Source organism: Spodoptera frugiperda, chromosome 5, assembly GCF_023101765.2.
Source record: "Spodoptera frugiperda isolate SF20-4 chromosome 5, AGI-APGP_CSIRO_Sfru_2.0, whole genome shotgun sequence".
Lineage (NCBI taxonomy): Eukaryota > Metazoa > Arthropoda > Insecta > Lepidoptera > Noctuidae > Spodoptera > Spodoptera frugiperda.
In genome coordinates, this window is record NC_064216.1 from 10825643 (window position 1) to 10846671 (window position 21029).

The 21029-nt window shown below is 41.1% G+C and overlaps 4 protein-coding genes across 12 annotated transcripts in view; all 4 read left to right on the plus strand.

The window, feature by feature from the left end:
• Positions 1-5606, plus strand: part of LOC118271678 (disks large homolog 5) — a 23414-nt gene extending 17808 nt beyond the window's left edge. For 3 of the 4 annotated variants that reach the window (XM_050693706.1, XM_050693705.1, XM_050693707.1), the window contains exons 22-29: positions 299-372; positions 1225-1288; positions 1400-3348; positions 3460-3734; positions 3929-4164; positions 4507-4736; positions 5069-5285; positions 5458-5606. In XM_050693706.1, the coding sequence (XP_050549663.1) occupies positions 299-372; positions 1225-1288; positions 1400-3348; positions 3460-3734; positions 3929-4164; positions 4507-4736; positions 5069-5285; positions 5458-5564 (3152 nt within the window). In that variant the 3' untranslated portion in view covers positions 5565-5606. The remainder of the gene's footprint in view (positions 1-298; positions 373-1224; positions 1289-1399; positions 3349-3459; positions 3735-3928; positions 4165-4506; positions 4737-5068; positions 5286-5457) is intronic. The other variant, XM_050693708.1, reaches the window with a different exon arrangement.
• The window catches only part of LOC118272073 (protein spaetzle 4), a 484075-nt gene that overhangs the window by 63941 nt on the left and 399105 nt on the right, over positions 1-21029 (plus strand). The gene's annotated exons all lie outside the window — the stretch shown is intronic.
• On the plus strand, positions 5565-10568 carry LOC118272212 (uncharacterized; the record flags this gene model as incomplete). The annotated part of the gene is made up of 1 exon (XM_050693811.1): positions 5565-10568. A coding segment is annotated over one exon (855 nt), but the record flags the coding sequence as incomplete, so codon positions are not given.
• LOC118271597 (uncharacterized) overlaps positions 18891-21029 on the plus strand; it is a 40987-nt gene continuing 38848 nt past the window's right edge. For both annotated transcript variants that reach the window (XM_050693723.1, XM_050693724.1), the window contains exon 1: positions 18891-19266. In XM_050693723.1, the coding sequence (XP_050549680.1) occupies positions 19080-19266 (187 nt within the window). In that variant the 5' untranslated portion in view covers positions 18891-19079. The remainder of the gene's footprint in view (positions 19267-21029) is intronic.

The window sequence follows — 21029 nt, forward strand, 5'->3', positions numbered from 1 at the left end:
TTATCTGGACTCAATCCTGGATAAAAAAAAAAGTAAATAATATTGACACTACATAAATCGCATATGTAGACATGGGTACACTTAAGCTATACAAAACCAGTTTACCATGGTCTCGCTTTGTATAATCTTTCCCCACATTCGACGGTCAGTTTATACTGGTTAAGACTTGATTTGCAGGCTTGTATACTCGGTATTATAATCGTTTATGTTTGTACGTAGCGTGCCCCACTTGACATGTGTATCGATACGATAAGATAGCTTTTGAATCGATTAGATATCAATCCATTGATGATCGCAGGGACATGGGACATGATCCGGGGGAAAATCGAGGCGGTCACTGGTCGCAGCAAGTCCAAGGATAAACAGAATAAGGTAAATAATACTTATAAACATGATATACATACATATCATACATCATACATATATACATATGATGTTTTTATGTCAATTTGTCGTTGTGTGCGTATGATGCGCATACGCATGTGTTCATATGATAGTGTCGTTTTGTAAAAAATGTAGCAAACAAGTGCTAATCGGCCAATAAGCCGCTTCGAGCTAGATTTTTCCAGTTTTGAGGGTAACCCGATTATTGATATTAGATTCAACTGGATTAATCTAGTCCGACAGGCCGTTTTTATCTATATGTAAATGACTAATTCACAGACATTTGCACAGTTATCTTATTAAAATCAATATGCTACTTTTGTTTTGCAATATATTGTCTTCAATAGGACTGCAAGACGCACATCGCAACGAGTCAGTGCACGGGCTTATAAATAATAATCCATTAATTTAGACCTTATTTCATAAATTAATTCGAGTACGAGTACCTAACTCGACTAGTTTCAAGTCTAAGCAAAAACTAGTCGAGTTCCTCGTCAAACAGTTACGTGAGTAAGCAGATAACATAATAATTTATCTCATAGTTATAAATGTGTTTACATGCGTGTGGCGTGCCTAGCGCTAGTTAGGGGAAGTCCGCACACATTGGTTTGCGACTCACCGATTCACCGATTGCAAGTTCGTCTTATCACTGAAATTCGTCCGATAGCTTACATTTTAATTACAGTCGCTCTTGCACCTGTAGCCTGAAAGGCCGTCAGTCAGTCTTTCTTTATATATTTTCCCATCCGATGCATGCTATGCACATGTGACGTCACTCAGTACAATAGTGCCAGTGGATAAAGTTGTTTCATCGCGAGTAAATGTGTGTTATTTGCACAGGTGCCGGAATCTGATGCCATCGCGGAGCTAGACTCCGTTATCGACAGTTATCATGGAAAAACAAGTGAGTAATGTATTAATTAATTGCATGACATAATTCGAAAGCTTATTATCCGAATGTAAGGTTATGAATTTTGTTATCTTTGTGATGATATTGTTATTTTTGTCTTTACAGTCAAAGAGACGAGTAGTGTGCTAAAACGTTCGCGGAGAAAGAACAAAGAGTCACAGAGTGATTCTAAGAATGGTGGGACGTGGCCCAAGGCGAGGGCCAACTTCATACGAGAGGAGAACTCCACCGGCACCATCGTGCAGCCCCGCTCCAGGAAGGAGAGGCCGCCTCTCTCCATCCTGCTCAGCCCGCCTACTAAACTCCCGCCAGAACCGCAGCGGTCCAACACCAATAGAAACTCGAATCCCATCCCCCTGGGTCACGCGCCCCTCACCCAGGTCACCACGCCAGCTCGCCACTCTGTGTACAAGTCCATAGAGTCCTCGCCAGCTATCGAACACTTCCCGAAGCCTGCCCCTTTAGCTATTCACAAGCCGTTCGCCTCCCCGAACAGTATGAACTTCGAGAAGATTCGGACGTTGGAGAAGGACAAGATGTCCATCAGTGATTACTCCGAACACGACGTCACCCCGAACCGACTGAGCTTAGTTCTAAACCCGTCAGACGACTCGTTGGACTACCAGCCAGTGACACGCAACCGGACTAAAAGCCCGCACTCCTTAGACTTCATAGTCAACAAGGGACCAAACTCTCTGGATTTTGTCCCACGGAAGTCACCCAGCTCGTTGGAACACTCGATCAAGAATCACCCAGGAAAAGACTTACTAGATCAATACTATTCGAATAAGAAGTCATCGTCACCCAAGACCGTGAACAAATACCCTTCAGACAGTGATAGTTTTGGACCTGACAGTTTGAACAGTAACGCAAATTTTCCCATGACGGGAACCTTGCCATCACAATCGAGGCTTCAAGCTTCTCAATACTACAGAGGCCCTTTTGTGAATTCAAACCCTCATACTTCAAGTAGGTATCCGCACTTAGCGAGTCCAACAAATATCCCCCAAAGTCAGTCGGGCGAGAGTATCGGCACGAGCTACGACATGCACTCGTTCACATCCCACACGCACAATATGTCGGACCTCCAGCCCGTGCCGCGCAACACTAGAGGAGGAGACTACCACCACACGTATGAAGGAGGCACATTTCCTCGTAAGAAAGAGAATCAGAGGTTTCGTATCCCCTCCAACCCGAGTGTCACGTCAAAAAACTCCGCGGGAAAGTTAAGTACAGGGTCAATAGAGAGAAGTTCTGAGCGGAATTCTCCGATGCCTACATTTCACGTCGAAGTTTTATCTCCGGGTCGGGGAGCGAAGCAATTGACGCACAAAACTAGGAATTCTATGCCGGAGTATTGCGGCTTAGGGTGGAACAAACCTTTGCCGGGAGAGTTGAGGAGAGTGCACATTGATAAGAGCCAGCAACCGCTCGGCATACAGATATACTGCCCGCCGAGCAGTGGCGGGGTGTTCGTGTCCACGGTCAACGACAACTCTCTTGCCAGCCAGGTCGGGCTACAGGTGGGGGACCAACTGTTGGAAGTGTGTGGGATCAACATGAGGTCCGCCACTTACACGCTCGCCGCGCGAGTGCTCAGACAGATCGGGAACTCGATAACTATGCTCGTGCAATACAGCCCGGAGAAGTATAAGGATGAAGTGGAAGTTCCAGGAAGCTCGTCGTCTGGTGAGAGTTCGCACGACGAGGAAGTTTCATTGTCTGGTTCCCCGACACCTAGGAATTCTCCCGGGCCGCAACAATCTATTAGGTTGGAGCAGCCTTCGACTGAAGTGGCTACCTTGAGGCAGTCACAGAATAACAAAGACTTGCCTAGATTTCTTCTGATTGAAATGAGAAATTGTTCGGACTTAGGGATAAGTTTGGTGGGGGGTAATGCTGTGGGCATATTCGTGCACAGCGTGCAAATAGAGTCGCCGGCGTACAATGCGGGGCTGAGGACTGGCGATCAGATATTGGAGTACAACAACGTGGATCTGAGGCGAGCCACTGCTGAGCAAGCTGCGTTAGAGCTGGCCAAGCCGGCGGATAAGGTGAGTTCATACCTTTGTTCTTACTTTTACTGATGCTCAACTTAGTTTTCACATAAAATTTTACTTGGAGTTAATTGATAACCACTAATCGATCGTTCCTATTTTCTTCAGGTGAGCGTATTAGTGAGACACGACTTACAACAGTACCACGAGATCAAGGACAAGCCGGGCGACGCGTTCTACATCCGCGCAGGGTTCGACCGGTGCGCCAAGATCACGTCGGTGGGCATGGACACCATCGACGAGTACTCTCTCTGGTTCCGCAAGGACGAAGTACTGTTTGTCGACAACACGCTGTTTAATGGGTCGCCCGGACTCTGGCGCGCTTGGCAGCTCGACTGCAAGGGCTCCAAGCGGCACTGGGGGACCATTCCTAGTAAATTTAAGTGAGTTTGTTCACATTATTTTGTATAGAATGATATCTTATTTGGTTCTTGTTATTTTCTATTTTGTAAACCCCTTAAGTAAGTGTAAAAGTTAGTATATTAATAAGTATTTGAATCTTGTATCTCTGTTTATTATACAAAATAAAATTATTTATTTTGAATAGTAAATAAAACAATTTTCATTCACAATCCAGGGTAGAAGAAATACTCAGACGATCGATGGGGACACTGGAAGGCGACGCTCAGAGACGAGCGTCGACGACGGCGCGTCGCTCCTTCTTCCGTCGCAAGAAGCACAGGGACAGCAAGGAACTGGCTTCGTTCTCCAACACGGAGCTGGGTTGCTGGAGTGATAGTGGAACCCTGGCGGACGACGTGCCAGTACTCTCCTACCAGCGGGTCGAGAGACTGCACTGTGAGTTGTATTTGAGTATGTCGCTTTTGTATATTTTGTTTTTTTTTTTTTTTTTATTGTTAAGCTTGTTCGTGTGGTGGTTTTGTGTAGTAATAATTGTTGTGAATTTTTTTAAACGTATAGTTTTAATATTTCATGGATGTCTGACTAGTTTATCTTATTTGATGTTATATCTTTGTTGATGACTCGGAGAAGAGACACTACATTAAATTGTAGAATTTAGCATTGTAAAACACTTTTTTTAAAACTGGGAAACAAGTATAAGGTGATCTGACCAACGATATCAACTAGACGTTGTAAGTTAAATAGTAGATACGAGAATATGTCAGTATGTTATACGTATGATTGTTGTCCCAGACGGCACGCAGCGTCCGGTGGTGGTGCTGGGCCCGCTGTCGGGCGCGGTGGCGGCGCGCCTGGCGTCGGACTGGCCGCACGCCTTCGGGCTGGCGCGCCCCGCCGCGCTGCCCGTGGCCGGCGCCGCGCCCGCGCTGCAGCGGGGCACGCATCTCGAGCCCAGGCTGCGCCCCGACTGCACGCACATCGACTGCATCCCGCTGCACGCCATACGGGAGCTGGCAGAGAAGGTGCGTCACGTAGTCTGCATGTTTTTTAACACTCTATGTTAAGAAAAGTTACTTGAGATATCACAAACACCCTACCTCATCCATATCCTCATCCTTAGTCCTTTTATAACCACAGTTCCGTTTTCTCAATCCCCAAAAGGCCAGCAACTCATTTTTAATGCTTTCTAATGTTACGAGTGTTCATAAGCAACGCCGATTTCTTACCGTGAGGTGTTTCATCTGAATGTTTGTCGACCTATGTTATAAGATTAAAAAGTAAAAATTACTCGTCCATACTTATATGACATCAAGTCAAATTAACTTTTCATAATATCTTCTATTTACCTCCACAGGGCATCCACTGTATCCTAGATATAAGCGTAGCGACGATAGAGAAACTTCACAAGCAGCAGATCTACCCGATAGTTCTGTTCATAAAGTTCAAGTCGTTCAAACAAATCAAAGAGGTGAAGGACACGCGGCACGCGGACAAGGTCACTGCTAAGGCGGCCAAGGAGATGTATGAACATGGACTCAAAGTGGAAAACGAGTACAGAAGCTACATATCAGGTATGTACGAGATATAAATCGTATCTAGTCTTAGGTCTCATAATCTCTGATAGTGAATCGTAAGCTCTTATTTATAAAAGTGGAAATGATGAGATCATGTTTCAAATTGTCAATAGTCATACAACTAATTTACATGAACTGTATGAGTGCTAATGTACATTTGTTGTTCCAGCGGAGATCCCGGCGGGCGTGAACATAGCGTACACGTGCACGCAGATCAAGGCGGCCGTGGAGGAGGAGCAGAACAAGACGCTGTGGGTGCCGTCCGTGCAGGCCTGACCCCTGCCCGCCGCGCCCCGCGCCCCGCCCCGCGCGCCCCGCCGCCGGGACAAAGCCGTCACCTTCTGCACGCACCGCCCGCGCCCCAAGCGGACCGAGCCCGGCCCCGCGGCCCGGCCCGCCCGGCCCCCGCGGCCCGCGTCCTACTACTCGGACCCCGGCCGCGAGGACCAGCCCGTGCGCAAGCAGGAGCAGCCCCGCAGCGACTCCACCGACTCCGACCTCAGGTACTACTCCGAACCCGACGCCAAGTACTTCGAAATTGATTACGAATTCCTCAAAGAGCTCCGTCGCATCGCACGCAACAACTGCCCCAAGTGCCGCAGGAAACGATCGAGGCGGAATGACCGCGGAGAATATAAAGAAAAGTCGTCAAAAGATAAAACAAAGACACCGAGGAGTTCTCGGCTCAAAGAGAACTACGTGTACTGTAACGGTAGGTACCACAGTGAGAAGGAACACTGTCAGCTGTGCTGCAGGGTCTGCAACCGATCCACGGACACACTCGACTCCATCGACGACGACCAATACTCGATGGTATCGAAAAGTTACAGCCAGCCTAAGATCTCATCGCGATCCAAATCAACACCTCGAAACTCGCGTGAGCGAAAAAACTCGATACAATCAAATAAGTCGGTATCATTCCTTGAATCGAGTAACGATGAATCGATTAGGGAAGAACCGAACTATACGGCAAAAAGCTTTACGAATGATTTAAAGAAGTTTCTGTTGAAACCGTCAGCGCCGCGACAAAGTTTACGCGATAAATTCATTACGAGTTTCAAACAGGAATTCGAGGCCACAAAGAAGTCACCGAAGCTGAAAGCTATAAAAGGTCTGTGGAAGTCTTATTGAAACGCAGTGGTTGAGCATTGACCAAATATTTGATGCAAATCATATACAATTTTATATACGTGCCAACTTTTACTGACAAACATTGTCACAGTTTTGTTTCACAAGTATATAATATCGATATCGATGCTGTAAAATGTATATTGACTTGAACTGTCGATCTTTATTCTAAGTTTATTTATTTTTCTTTTGGTGCTTTTTTACTTGACACTGCAGATTTTCAAATTAGTGTCATGTCTGTCCGTACATTTCGCTGGCAATCAATAAGATAAATAGATTTATCGAGTCGATATGAAGTCGTGGCACTAATTTGAAATGTAGTTCTATATTTCTTATAAAACGTAAGTGTTCATAATTGGTCTAAAGGAAACTGAAATCCAAGGTTTCGGTGCTAGTGGGGAAAGCGTTATACAACTTTACACAATGTATTATACTTCACATTATACTCCGATTATATATACATAGACAAATATATACGTATGTGTGCAATAACTATTGTATGATGGGTCGGTTCGTGTTGCATTGGAAAGAGACAAAAGGGAAAATTTCTTTCCTAAAACCACATAATAGAGGGAGATGAATTAATAACACCTGCGCAAGAGTTTAAAAAATGTCCTCTGAATGTTCACTTTTTGCGATTCCAATGTAACATGAATCGATCCCTATAAAACACTGTTTTTCTTACATATTTATAAATAAGTATAAGATATTGAACTATCATCACTTTTTACAACTACTATGGAATTTAATGCACATGATATGAATAATCTTGGCCTATACGCACGAATGTCACAATAATTAGATACTTCGGTCTATCAAGATGGTAAATGGACGTTTAAGGATAAGTATGACATTAAAATTAAATATTAGAAGAAAAAATCGTAAAAATCTTTTTATTGTATCTGTGAATTAGAGATATTGGACTGTTCCATACTTAGGTACTGCGGTACATTCGTAGGTCTTGATAGTATATTTGTAACTTAGTGTGGGCCACTAGTAATTGCATGCGTCCTTATTATATCAAAACACAAGTCAATTGATCGTCATATCGTATAAAACAATGTGTTTATCAGAGTATAAAAATATACCAAAACTTCTAAAATATGAAACTTTAAATATAATATAAACTTTTCGCTCAGATAAAAGCATATGACACACATGCGTGTGCGCATATTTCTTAGACTTACTAATTCATGATTATAAAGTTTCTTTGTCTTTAATATAAAGCTATTAAAAAAATGTCTGATAGTACAATATGACGCCCATTGACTTGCCTATCACTGATATATGATACAGTAGTACCCTAGGGATCACTTAGTGATGATATAGTTACATTTTGTTGTTTATACATAAATAGTGTTTTAGCTAAATATATAGACTTTTATATAGTCACTATATGCATGAATTAGTACCTAAACGGTGATTTCAAACTCCTAATTGTGTAGGAATATTCATATTCTGTTTTGGGGTTGCCATTTTTCTAATGGGTAGTGTGGTCGTAAGAAAAAATGTTTTAAGAAAGTTTTTTCATTAAAATCAGTTGTCTTCATTCTAAGATCGAAGGTTCACAACGAACTAACGTTTCTTCGTCACAATTTTAGTGTTGTGTTAGTTTCTGATATATAAAGTTGCCAAATATGTGTTTTTATAACACATTATTATATTTTCCGCCCCAATACTAGTTCTAATACTTTCTTATATTTATGTGAACATTAGATTCTGTACCCTTAGTACGAGAAATGTAATAGAAACGAGAGCGCGTTCGGCGCTCTGATTGGTTGGTTTATTTGAGCCGGCCAATCAGAGCGCCGGACGTGCTCTTGTTTCGATTCAAACAGACTCATACTAAGGGTACTGCAATCTTGTCAAATATAGGGATGATTATGCTCTATTGATGATCATTGAATGTAGGAGAGATGTAAAAAGAGTTTGTCCTTTTAGTAAATGGTCCATATATTTGATTAGATTGCGAAGATAAAAAACTATACGATTTCGTAAGACTGTAGTGCTACATGTAGTAGTTGGTATTGTAACGACGCCGTCTCGTAAACACGTGTTATTTCTTTATAGTTTCCATTTATTATGTACATAATTACTTCTCCTATAGAGAATTAGCAGGCCTATATATTGTATTGTATGAAGTTTTTGTTATGTGTGCTAATACCCGATTTCAGTATTTATTTTTTACTATATTCATGTCATTTTCTTATAGCTTTGAATATCAAGTTAGCTTTGGTTGATCATTTAGGAATCTGGCGTTAGCATGCTTTAAGTATTATTTATTTTAAACTTCTCATCATCAAAGACCTTTTCAGGTGCCAAATGGTTAATAATTTTGACCGGCTTTTTTGTACTGGATTTTAATAAATTGATTTTGTATCCGGGTGTCTACCGCAAGTTGTAAAACGAACGTCGATCAATCCATTGCGGTTTTCCAACGACAATTTCTACAATAAATTTTATTGCTCTATACAAATACCGCAATGGAAGAAACTCAGCTTTCGAGCGATAATGAATAGAAGCTGCCTATGAGACGAGGTGTTTTGAAATAGAAACTTTTAATACATGAAAATAAAGTTCATTTCTAGTTGACATCGGGAATATCATATACTATTATACTGAATAATGATGAAAAGTAGACCTAAACACAATAGTGATAATGACGATTTCACCTCGTCTCGTGGCGTACATTGGACAATTTATTTTCGAGATATTACGATTTGTGACTGTTGACGCGATGTAAAGCGATCTCATTGATATTATCATGTGATGAGGCTTATTGACACAGATTTTTAATAATTTTTCAGCACATTATTTGTAGTTTAAGTTTTTTGTACAGATTTTTTGATAATACGTTGTTTCAATGCTGTTATGCATTTCAAGATTACAAATGTACTATGGATGGTTCGAAATATCGACTAGGACAATACTGGATTAATGACTGACTATACAATCGGCAATCAAGATCAATTTAGAATTGAAATAATACTTGGCGCACTGGGTAAAAAAGGCTCATCCATTTTTTAGGAGTCTGGTAAAATAGTATGAAGTCCTAATCTAGAATTTTCTTAGTCCTATTTTGACTATAGTCTCTAGTACATTTGTGTTCAGCTTTTTGCAGTTTTTTTATTGTTTAATTTCAGCTTTCAGCTTTTACCTAAGCCGGTTGGCATTTTTTTTAGAAAATATTTTTATTAACACTGATTGAAATGGGTCGCGGTACTGGTTTTTGGATTTGTGAGTTCAATTTTATCTGGTTTAAAGTTAACTCGGGTGGGGTTAAAGAGTTTGCTTCCAATTACTTAGCTAACTTATACTACTTATGAAAAGAGATGAAATTAGAAGTTTTAATTGAAGTGTTGAGTTACAAAATTAGGCTTTTGAAAGTATTCCTAATGACAAGCAGGTATTCTTTAATTTTAAAATCATTATAGATGATATCGTTTGTTTCGTCAGCTATATCTCTTGATGGTTTTTATTTCTGGCTTTATAACTGTTATTTTAAACTTTTTAAAGTGGTTGTAAGCAAATTCTTCTGTGTCGTGCGGATGTGAGTCGTTTTTTGGAGAAATAGTTACCATAATATAATTTGTTTACAAAACCCATTGCACAAAAGTAACAGTTCAATTTATTAAGTTTTAAAGTTTACTATAATTTTGATCTGATTAAGTTAAACATTAGTTGGTTGCTATGTTGCTAACAATATTATTTTTAAAAAACTATACATATTATTATTATTATATTATACAATATTTGTAAATTTTAATAAATTATATACTTAGTAGTGATGTTAATTGATGTATTTTAAAATTGACAATAAAATAAAGCAGTATTTAAATTATTGAACTTGAATGTAAATTTTAGTGGTGTGGTGTTTTCGCAGAGATTTTATTGGACACTCAAAGTGTAGTTTCCTCGGCCCGTGTAATATAGAAGGTTTGCGGGAACCCCACACCTGTAATACATTTTTTCTTGTTTTGGAGATATATTTATATTATCTGTTGATGTTTGACTATTCTGTATTTGCATTGGTATTATTTTTTTTGTTTAATTTTTAAGCCCATGTATATTTCTACGGCCAAGTAGACGAGTAAGAGATAATTCAACGAATTGTTTACAATATAAAACGAAGCAATAAATAATGAAACTAGATACTCGAGTTTTATTAAGTCCATTTTATAATGGCTTTAGAAGTGTCCTGTACCTTAATCCAGCCTTATTTGATGATCCTAAACTTCCTATAGATAAAAATGTAGATAAAATTAATGACACTTTACGACTAAGTACTTAAGTAATGCAATTTTTGCATATTTATTACGAACAGGATGTACTTAGATATTTTATCAAGTAATAATTTATTGTATGATAATAATTATGACAATTTGCCACAATTATTTCGTCCGTTAGTTGATCCTTCAGTAATGATACTAAACTTTAACGTGTCTACTGTTGTTACTATGGAACATAGTTTGCATCACATCATCATCACACGTCATCAGCCTATGTCCACAGACCCGCATCGTACGCATCGCATGTAGGCATTGCCTATGATTCAGTCCGAACGGTGCGGATCAGTAGAGGCAATTGTTGCGTTGAAAACCGTTGCGTGCGATATGTACGATACTTGTCGACGCTTATCTTAAGTAGCAACTGTTGACCAAAACCCTCTTCTCCTCAAACGGAGGAGGTTTGAGCAATAATCACCACGCTTGCTCAATGTGAAACATAGTTTGCATAGATACTTATATTATTTTTATGTATATCCAGGTCACACACTGATGGCTCGGAAAGTAAAGCCTCCGCTGACCGCACGCAACGCTTCTAATGAACGTGTAATGATGATCATCTATCGCACGCTTACATTATGTCATTATCTTAAGTGCAGAAAGTTAAGTTCTACTAGCTGAACACACAAACATGACCGAAATTATACTAGTAGCTAGACAATTTAAACAAGGCAGCACATCACGATATACCGAAGTAGAAAATGTACAAAATATGATGATGTGTATTCTTGTCTGTTTGTAAGTTCATAACGACAGACACTTGAGCTACTTGGCGTAGATAAGCAGCAGTATAATAAACATAGGGCTTAGTACGACTTCGTTTTACATTTATCCAGAACACAACTGTGCACGACAGCAATATTATAAGGTGGCGAGCCGCCCGCGACGTGTTTCAAACATGATCGTTCCTGTTAAAAAGCATGTCTAAACACGAATATCAAAGGTGAGCGGCGGCGATCCTTTGTTACGTGCCGCCGCTGTCTGGTTTAGACATGCTCCTGGGCTTGTACGAACTTGTTCGTAACGCGGCGACGGCCGCGACGTACACCCAGGACAGGAACGATCTTGTTTGCGCGGCCCGCCTATATAAGGACGACTCCTTTCGAGACGTCCTCAGTGTGTCAATGAACGTCATTATGAAAGTGTCGTAATTATCCTGTTACGTAATATCAATGTATCGTCAGAGTGTGTTAATGTCGATTTAGTAGTCGCGTAAGTCAATCCACTACGGTGTTAACATCATTTGTGTAACCTATGGAATAAAGTATTGTTAATTCAGTACTAGAGTTATTTCTCTCCACCATCATCATACAGTCCACTGGCTCCCTGACCACATCACGGGTACGTCGAGGAAACGATCCACACCCTGATCCCTCCGACCCGCACATTCTGGTCCTTCAGAGCCGAATAAAGTTCCAGCAAGATGGTGTTAACACGCAGCCGTAGTGGAGAGTCCAGAGGAGAGCAGACCCAGCAAGAGCCTTCCGTGACCGCCGGACCGGGTGCCAACACCCCGGCACCAGAATCGAGCTCGGCCCGAGTGACGGACACAGGAAGCGGGTCTACGACGACTACCAACATCGACGCCACGCTCAAGGCCAGCGATACCAGGTCACGCCGTTCGACATACTCAAAGAAGAAGCGCCTCGCAGAACTGCAGGCTAGAAAACGGCTGGCTGAGATGCAAGTTAAGCTGCAGGAAATAGAGCTACAGCGCATCATAGCCGAAGCCGACTCGAGCGACGACGAAGAACTGGAGGACGACCTCGCCTCCGTGAGGATTGGAACGTGGCTAGCGCGACCCGCGCCGCCACCCGGAGGTGAGACTTGGCCGCCGCCACACGACGCCAGCGGCGGGAGGATCAGCAGAGACGCAGCCCACGCAGCGACAGCGACGTACACCGGCGCCCTGGCGGCGAGCGCGCAGCCGCTACGAGACGACGACGGCTACGGCAAAGTGCGTGAATGTGTGTGTTCGCAAACAAAGGGCAATATCGCGAGTGAAGTGTCACACGGCAATATTAGTGATAAACTAATAGACGTAGGAACCCTCGCCGCGGCACTAGCGCAAGTCACGCGCAGTTCAAGAGAGCCACCGAAGTACATGCAGCGGCTACCAGTCTTCGATGGAAAACCCGGTGAGTGGATAGCGTATAAGGCCGCGTATTGTGACTCACACACGTATTTTTCTAGCGTAGAAAATATTGCTAGGATTAGGTTAAGCCTCAGAGGCGCCGCAAAGGAAGCTGTAGAGTGTTTATTGTTCAGTCAATCTGACCCCCAGGTCATTCTAGATGCACTAGAAAGACGTTTTGGTAGGCCTGAGGCTTTGATAATGACCGAATTAGAGAAAGTAAAATTATTACCTAGATTAAAGGATGACCCTAGGGATATTTGTATATTTGCTAGCCGTATTGCAAACACAGTAGGTACGATAGAAGCACTAAAAAGAATTCACTATTTACATAGCCCCGAAATGTCGCGATCTATAATAGATAAGTTAACGCCAATATTAAAACATAAATGGTACGATTACGCGGCAAATAAAAAGCTTGAAGATACCCCCGTATTAAAGCTCTTATCTATGTTCTTGAATGAAGAGGCCGACAAGTGTAGCGCGTACGCATTGCCAGAGCGGGACAGGGATAGCGCCATTGATGAACGACGACGGCGCAGAGTTGAGCGCACGTTTATGGTGAATACTCGTCAGAAAACATCAAGTGAGCGATGCCCGGCATGCAAGCAGCACGGCCACAAGTTACCAGACTGCAGTAAATATAAGCAGCTAGACGTAGATAAGCGATGGAATATAGCTAAATCAAATAACATGTGCTTTAGATGTTTAAGAAGTAAACACAGAAGAAATATGTGCAGAGCGCCTACTTGTGACGTAAAGGAGTGCAACATGAAGCATCACAAACTGTTGCACAAAGAGCGTAACGTAAACACAACGCCGCCCGCGCCGCCAGCGATGACGACACACGAATCCGTGACGTCAGCGCGGGAAACAACTTCGCGTCACAACCGCCGCGCGTATTTGAAGATAGTTCCTGTGACGTTGAGCGGACCACATGCTAGGATACATACATACGCCTTGTTAGACGATGGGAGTACAGTCACCTTGTTAGACGCGTCAGCAGCAGACATCCTAGGTGCAGATGGGCCAGAAAGTTCTATGTGCATACAAGGCTTAGGTACAGAAGTCAAACACGAGCGAAGCCGTACCGTAAGCCTCCACATACAAGGCAAGTACCATAGCGCCCCACAGAAGATAGAGGCGGCGCGCACCGTAACTAGGTTGGAAGTCACGGCGCAGACTGTACATACCGAAGACCTAAACAATTGCAGGCATTTAGATGACATTAGGAACACTCTTGTTTATGAACACGCGCGACCAATGATTTTAATTGGTCAAGACAACTGGCATTTGTTAGAAGCCACGAAGACACGGACAGGTGCGCGTGATCAACCGGTCGCATCGTACACAAAACTCGGTTGGGTTTTGCACGGTTGTCAATACACAGTAAACAAAGAGACAAGTACATTCTGCGGCCACATTACAATTAAAGAAAATCAGGAACCAACAGAAGAACCAGTATGCTTAGAACCTAGGATACCTAGAGAAGACCTACAACAGAAAACCTTAGGTACCCTAAAACAGAAGAGTCGTAGATTACCCGACAGAAGCTTCAAGAAAAGAAAACAGGAAGCACCTACAATGCCGAAGTCTCATCTAGGCACCCTAGGACGCCTAGATAAGAACAAACAACGCGCCGAAGACAAAGCGACGCGCTGCAGTTCGTTATCAGTGCTAAGTACATGCAGCGCTAGCGCACGGACTTCACATTCGCGCGGGAAAATCAAAGCGGTACAAGAAACTGTTGTACCCGAACGTAGGAATAAGCCTAAGAAGTTACATAGTAGTTTACGTGATAACGGGAATACTACGTGCCCGTACCCCCGTTTAAATTATTATGGTCCTATAATGGTAGCTGTAGGTAGGCACAAAGTTAAAGGGTTAATGTGCAAAGCATATAGGAATAGCTAGCTCTTAGCGTAGACTTAGCTAGCAACTAGACTAAAGTTTATAGGTATTAGGTATAGGTTAACATATAGGTATAAACACATGTTATGGTATAGATTAGTTTATAGGTCTAGGTATAGGCATTAGGTATAGGTTAACATTTAGGTATTAGGTATAGGTTAGCTTATTAGTATAGGTAGATATAAGCTAGTCTAGAATGTATGTAGTGACAACGCTACCTAAGTAGCTAATAAAGATAGGTGAAAGCGCCTTAAGCGCTTTAGGTAAGGTTAGGTTTAGGTAGTGAGTCACATACGTGGTCTATAAGCTGGAAGCTCGTACCACCGGTGTCGCCGAATTGGCGAAGACGGGAACGTGAGTGCCTGCCGCGCCTATGAAACCGGCGGGAGACCTCGGCAGCAGCACACCACCCAAGGTTGGACGTCGTCGTAACCTCCAACCCTGACCTTCTACGTAACACCTGGCCCAAAGGAAGGATAACGCAAGTGCTACCAGACGAAGACGGAGAGGTACGAGTAGCATGACCATAGGACTCGTACTCCGAAGACTAGCGGAGCGCATTGTCGTGCCCACCATGGAGTCGCCTGATGGCGACGGCGGGAGAAATGTGCACGACAGCAATATTATAAGGTGGCGAGCCGCCCGCGACGTGTTTCAAACATGATCGTTCCTGTTAAAAAGCATGTCTAAACACGAATATCAAAGGTGAGCGGCGGCGATCCTTTGTTCCGCGCCGCCGCTGTCTGGTTTAGACATGCTCCTGGGCTTGTACGAACTTGTTCGTAACGCGGCGACGGCCGCGACGTACACCCAGGACAGGAACGATCTTGTTTGCGCGGCCCGCCTATATAAGGACGACTCCTTTCGAGACGTCCTCAGTGTGTCAATGAACGTCATTATGAAAGTGTCGTAATTATCCTGTTACGTAAAGTCAATGTATCGTCAGAGTGTGTTAATGTTGATTTAGTAGTCGCGTAAGTGAATCCACTACGGTGTTAACATCATCATTGTAACCTATGGAATAAAGTATTGTTAATTCAGTACTAGAGTTATTTCTCTCCACCATCATCATACAGTCCACTGGCTCCCTGACCACATCACGGGTACGTCGAGGAAACGATCTACACCCTGATCCCTCCGACCCGCACAACAACGATTGCGTGTTCACCGCTGTGATTGGTTGGTTCATTCGAGCCGAACGAATAAAGTGCTTGCGCTGTTGAGGAGTTGAGTTCACCTTTGCCTACCCTACCCCATAAGGAAAAAGTGCGATGTAATAAAATATCAAAACCCAAGATCTCACTCATTTCCAATACCAAAAGACACATCCTTACCTATTTAAATCTCTCAAATACCTACCTAAAACATAATTTTACGCGTAAAATCGACGTAACTCTAGCTGTCGTGTCGAAGTGAAGCCTTTACAAGTTGAAATGAATAAATTATCGAGGAGAGGCATGTAGCTATAATCCGGCTTACGACTCGAACAAGAGCACATAATGCTGTGACAAGTCTGGGGGCTTCATCCAGTACCTACCTTCGACTATAAGTAGGCTGTTGCCAAGTGACGTGCTAAGTACCTATTTTAAGTTTGCAGGTGCATTAAGTAAGTGTGCACCTAGCTACCTAGATGTCATGTCGGTCAAGAAATTAATTAAGATGTAATTTCTTTGTCGTCTACTACTACCATGTAAAGTTTTAATACGTGATGATTTTTTATTGATTTACGAGGTAAGGGAATCTGCAATTTTATTATAACTTTCGTGAGACAATCTAAATCAATTGTAATGTTTTTGGCTTACCTATTCATGTAACTTGATGAGTAACTCGATTAGTTTCAAGCCATGCTAGAGGCTCATATTCGTGAGCAGCATTCCGCGACACGACGCGGCGATTTTAGCGCTGCTACTGTGAGCTATAGCTATATGCTATATCTATATAGCTCTGTCTCAGTAATCTGTTTTATCGGGATTACCAGGAGAACTTCTTTACCTAGGTTTTCTGTCGAAAGAATGAATTGAAAGTGACCCCACTTTCAATGTTTTGAAATGAGAATACTGAGAAATGGGACTAGTTATTTTTAACCATGTTCCAGGAAAACATCTCTGATGTCATTGTCTTCGCTTGTTAAATTGTTATAGCCACACATTCTCTCTATCCTTGATCAGTAAGATGTCACGACTAGATCTAGCTGCTTTCCTTCACAACAAATTGACGTAGGACGTAGGAACAAAGGCTTAACTGATCTTAACTATCGAGGTTAGGGGTAAGACCCTCTAAATAGTCTCTAGGTAGTATAATGTTCAAGTAAAGTGCCTATCCAGTATACAAGTATCTGTTTAATAGTTTCGCTCCACAAATGTAAGCGGCTACATCCTGTGGACGCGAGTTGCCAAAGTGATTAGAGAAAGCGTGCGGCCTGCACAGCACGCAATAGGAAAAATAAAACTGATACGTAGGTATGCTCTCCGAACCTCTGTCGAAGCGAAATGGTTGGTTTTTTTACTTGTATTCTCTTGATTTACAGATAGAGGTCGCTGGAGAGCTATAACATTCGTTCGGTGCAAAACAAAAGGATAGAGAGCGTACTAACTTTTTGTTTACTAAAGCACAAGCTAAAAATTAGTAACTAGTAACGTCACGCCTTTTATGCCGATAGGAGTAGGCAGATGTGCATATTACGGCGCTTAATGTCACTGTATACAATGTACACCCACTTTTCACCATCCCTGTTATAAATCCCATGTAAGAGGGGTTGAGCTTAGTGCCATATGCTGGGGACAATTCCAGACTCCTTAACACTGAGAAAAAATCGGAAATCCAAAAAAAGCCCCCTAATACTTTGTTCGACCCGGGAATCGAACCCGGGACACCTTGTTGCCGCAGCCGCACTTGCGACCTCTCGACCAACGAGGCAAAGTTCCTACAGTACCTAAGCTAACTATTTGTTAGGCCAGTAGTACACTACAGTACTACTGACCTAACAAATAGTTACCTACACTTGCTTAATTTATTCCATGATATCTACCTCTTGGCCTAGACCTACAAATTCTAAGTAAGAACATTAGCATTTTATTACTATTTGGTTAATAAAGTATTAATTAGTCTTCAAGATAATTTCTATGTAGATAGACAAGTTGTCTAATTGATTGACTGACATACAATAAAAGTATTGACTGCTAAAACACTTTAACATTTATAAAATTACAGCTTGCCTTATAGTGATTCGACAGCTAATTGTTCCAATTAACCTGACTGCATTTATCGAGTGGTGTCGGATGTAAATGGTCATTGCCGTTGGCTGCTCGTGCGTCTTTACCCACCGGCCAACAGCACCGGTTTACCGAGTTACCAAGCTTATAGACACATGTTTGCATCCTGTATCGAAATACTCGTTGATTGACCATAAAAATAATTAAGTACTTATTAGAATTTATAATTATAATAAGATCTTTAATGATAAAATACTAAAATAATAATTTAGGTTCTTCTACAGGCAGGTGAGTGGACTATTTACTTTTATATCGATTATTTATTTACGTTTTAACGATAATTTTTGATTAAACAGAGGTACACTTAGGTATTAGACGCAATAGGTATCTTTGGATTTGGCTGAAAACCATGATAAATTAGGTACTATGACATTGTACCAAACATAAACCTACCTGTCCTACCAATTAAAGTACAAATATTATTCGGAACATGTTAACATAATATTATCGAGATGTTAATCACCTGGGTAGGTAGAGGTACTTAATTGATAAGATTTATTCGTCTGTAAGGGACGTACAAAACGGGATAATCAGGTTTTGCTCCGGCCACTCACTGGACATCCTCAATTTATAATAAGTAATGTCGCAGTATACATATAAGATCAGCTGGGTTTATTATGTAACTTCAAATTAAATTTTAATAATGGAAATTTTATTAATTTTTTGAAAAGTATGAGAAAAATTAACAGAAAGTGAAACCATTAGATAAGAAATTAAAGCATCCGCAAGGTAATCCGAGCGCATTCCTAAGCATGGCTCGACCACAACATTTCCTAAAATTCAAGGCCGATAAAAATAAAACAAAAAGATTTACTATCACTCCGAGCCCCAACTTTTCTGTTATTTTGAACGAGCGTGTATCCAAACGGCAGTGCGACCGTCGACACAGCGCATGCGCCGCGCGTACCGTGAAAATGGCCGATGTGATTTTTGCGCGCGAAACGAAAAAAATATTTATCGAAAGCAAAAGTGAATTTCATTTAAACAAATAAGTTTAAATTATCATTATTTCTTATTTTTAGCCAAAGATTTGTTAGTTTACAATTATGAAACGCTTAAAATGTGCTCACAATCGGATTGTTACAAAGTGATATTTGTAGTGATATTAGTTTTGGTACAGAATGCTGATTGTAGAACTGTTAATAAATTCAGAAAGGATATTGGAGTGCATAATGCGTGGAATAATTTACAAAGTGTGGAGAAAAATACGACGAATAAGGAGCAAGGCAGAGGATTTTTCTTTGGCGGTAAGTACAAATTTGTTTAAGCTAAAAATCTAACAAAAAATACCTACCTAGATGTAAATTGCTGACTAGGTAGGTAAGTAGGTAGTAACCTAATACCATAATAGTCAGCAAACTACTAATAAATAGGATAATTATTACGTTGATAATTACCTACGTAGGTAAATCCGCGGAAAATTTAAAATTCCACTGGTTAAGTATAGAGTAGACATAGTTAAGTAAGGTTCTTTAGAACATTGTATCACCTTCCAATCTACTTACCTAATTTACTTACTGGGAGTATGCACAGATTTTTCTGACAAATATGTAAAACGCAAGTTAGATTCATTATCAGTAAAGTATCAGTAACTACATAAGTCGTTGCCTTTGTTATGTCTATCAAATAGTGTTTTAGATTAAACATAGGTAACACGACCACAAACAAAGAACTACGACATTACCTAAAACCAACTTTAGTTGTCACCTCATTACCTATGAGCAGTGTAACGACTCACCCACTACGGTAGGAACCACACCAAATGTAGGTTGATAGGTGCACTACCTACGACCTGCCTGTCCAAGTAACTTTCCAACTAAAGATGATACACCACACGTTTTTTCTCTCGTCCCAAATACTCAAGGAAGTTTAAAAAGGGCTATAATTTACTGGCTATGTCCATGTCGTTGTTACTGTGCCAAAGGGTCAGCGATGGCCGCATGGCCGCCCACTCGCTAAGGACAAGGTTAATAATGTAAAAATGTAAAATATGCTCGTCTGCCTTTACGGGGAGAAAGCGGAGATTGGTTGGAGCTGTGCGATTTTTTGACGGATTGATAAAAGGGAGTGAAGGATGTAGGGTATATTTGATTTCAATTGCCCATTTAATTTAAAAGTTGAGACATGAAGCAGATGTATACCTATAGAATCCATTAATTTACACATTAATTTGCTACACATCCTGCTATTAATGTAAATTATCTCCCTATAGTACCATAGAATTTCTATCACTTTCAGTAGTAACTTAAATCTGATACTGAAAACGATATCTTTCTCACAGTCTTATTCTAATCGAATATGTAGCATATTTTATTCTACCGTAAATTTACTGTTAACTGGCTTGTCTGTACTATAGCAGGGTGGACATGTAAACCCTTTGTATTTTATTAGAATTAAGACCTACCTACTTAGACTACTTTTAATACAAACTACACGTACTATGTAAACATCACTTTAAAAAAGACAAGAATAAGTAAAGGTAAGATGAGCTTACAATGTAATTCGGTGTTTTCCGAAGAATCGCGATGCGACCAAAACAAGTTGCGTTTAAGTAGTCAGTCGATAATTTGTTAAGACGCCTTGCAACGCTTAAACTTGTTTACAGATTCCCATTAAACATTTTACAGGTTAAAATCTTCATTACAGATGGGTTAAATACATATGAAACGTGTAAGAAAACGTTGGTTTTAAACCTTTCCTTTGCTATTTGCTATTCTTGAGGTAAATAAAGGGTATACTGCTAAATAACCTAAAGGATTTAAATTTTCTGTGGAATACTATACCTATCTCGATTGCACATGGCCAAAGCTGAAGCTTATAGATAGGTGCTTTACTTATCGGCTATTGGGTATCTTATGCAGGAAATGTTCTTATTGTCTTTTAAATTGCTCTCAATTTGATATCCTAAATACACCCTCGTGATTTTGCTTTTTAAAAACTTATTCAACCGTTTAGCTATTTAACACGAGTTCCGGCGTATTATAGGTACCTATTAGATATTTTCTATGAC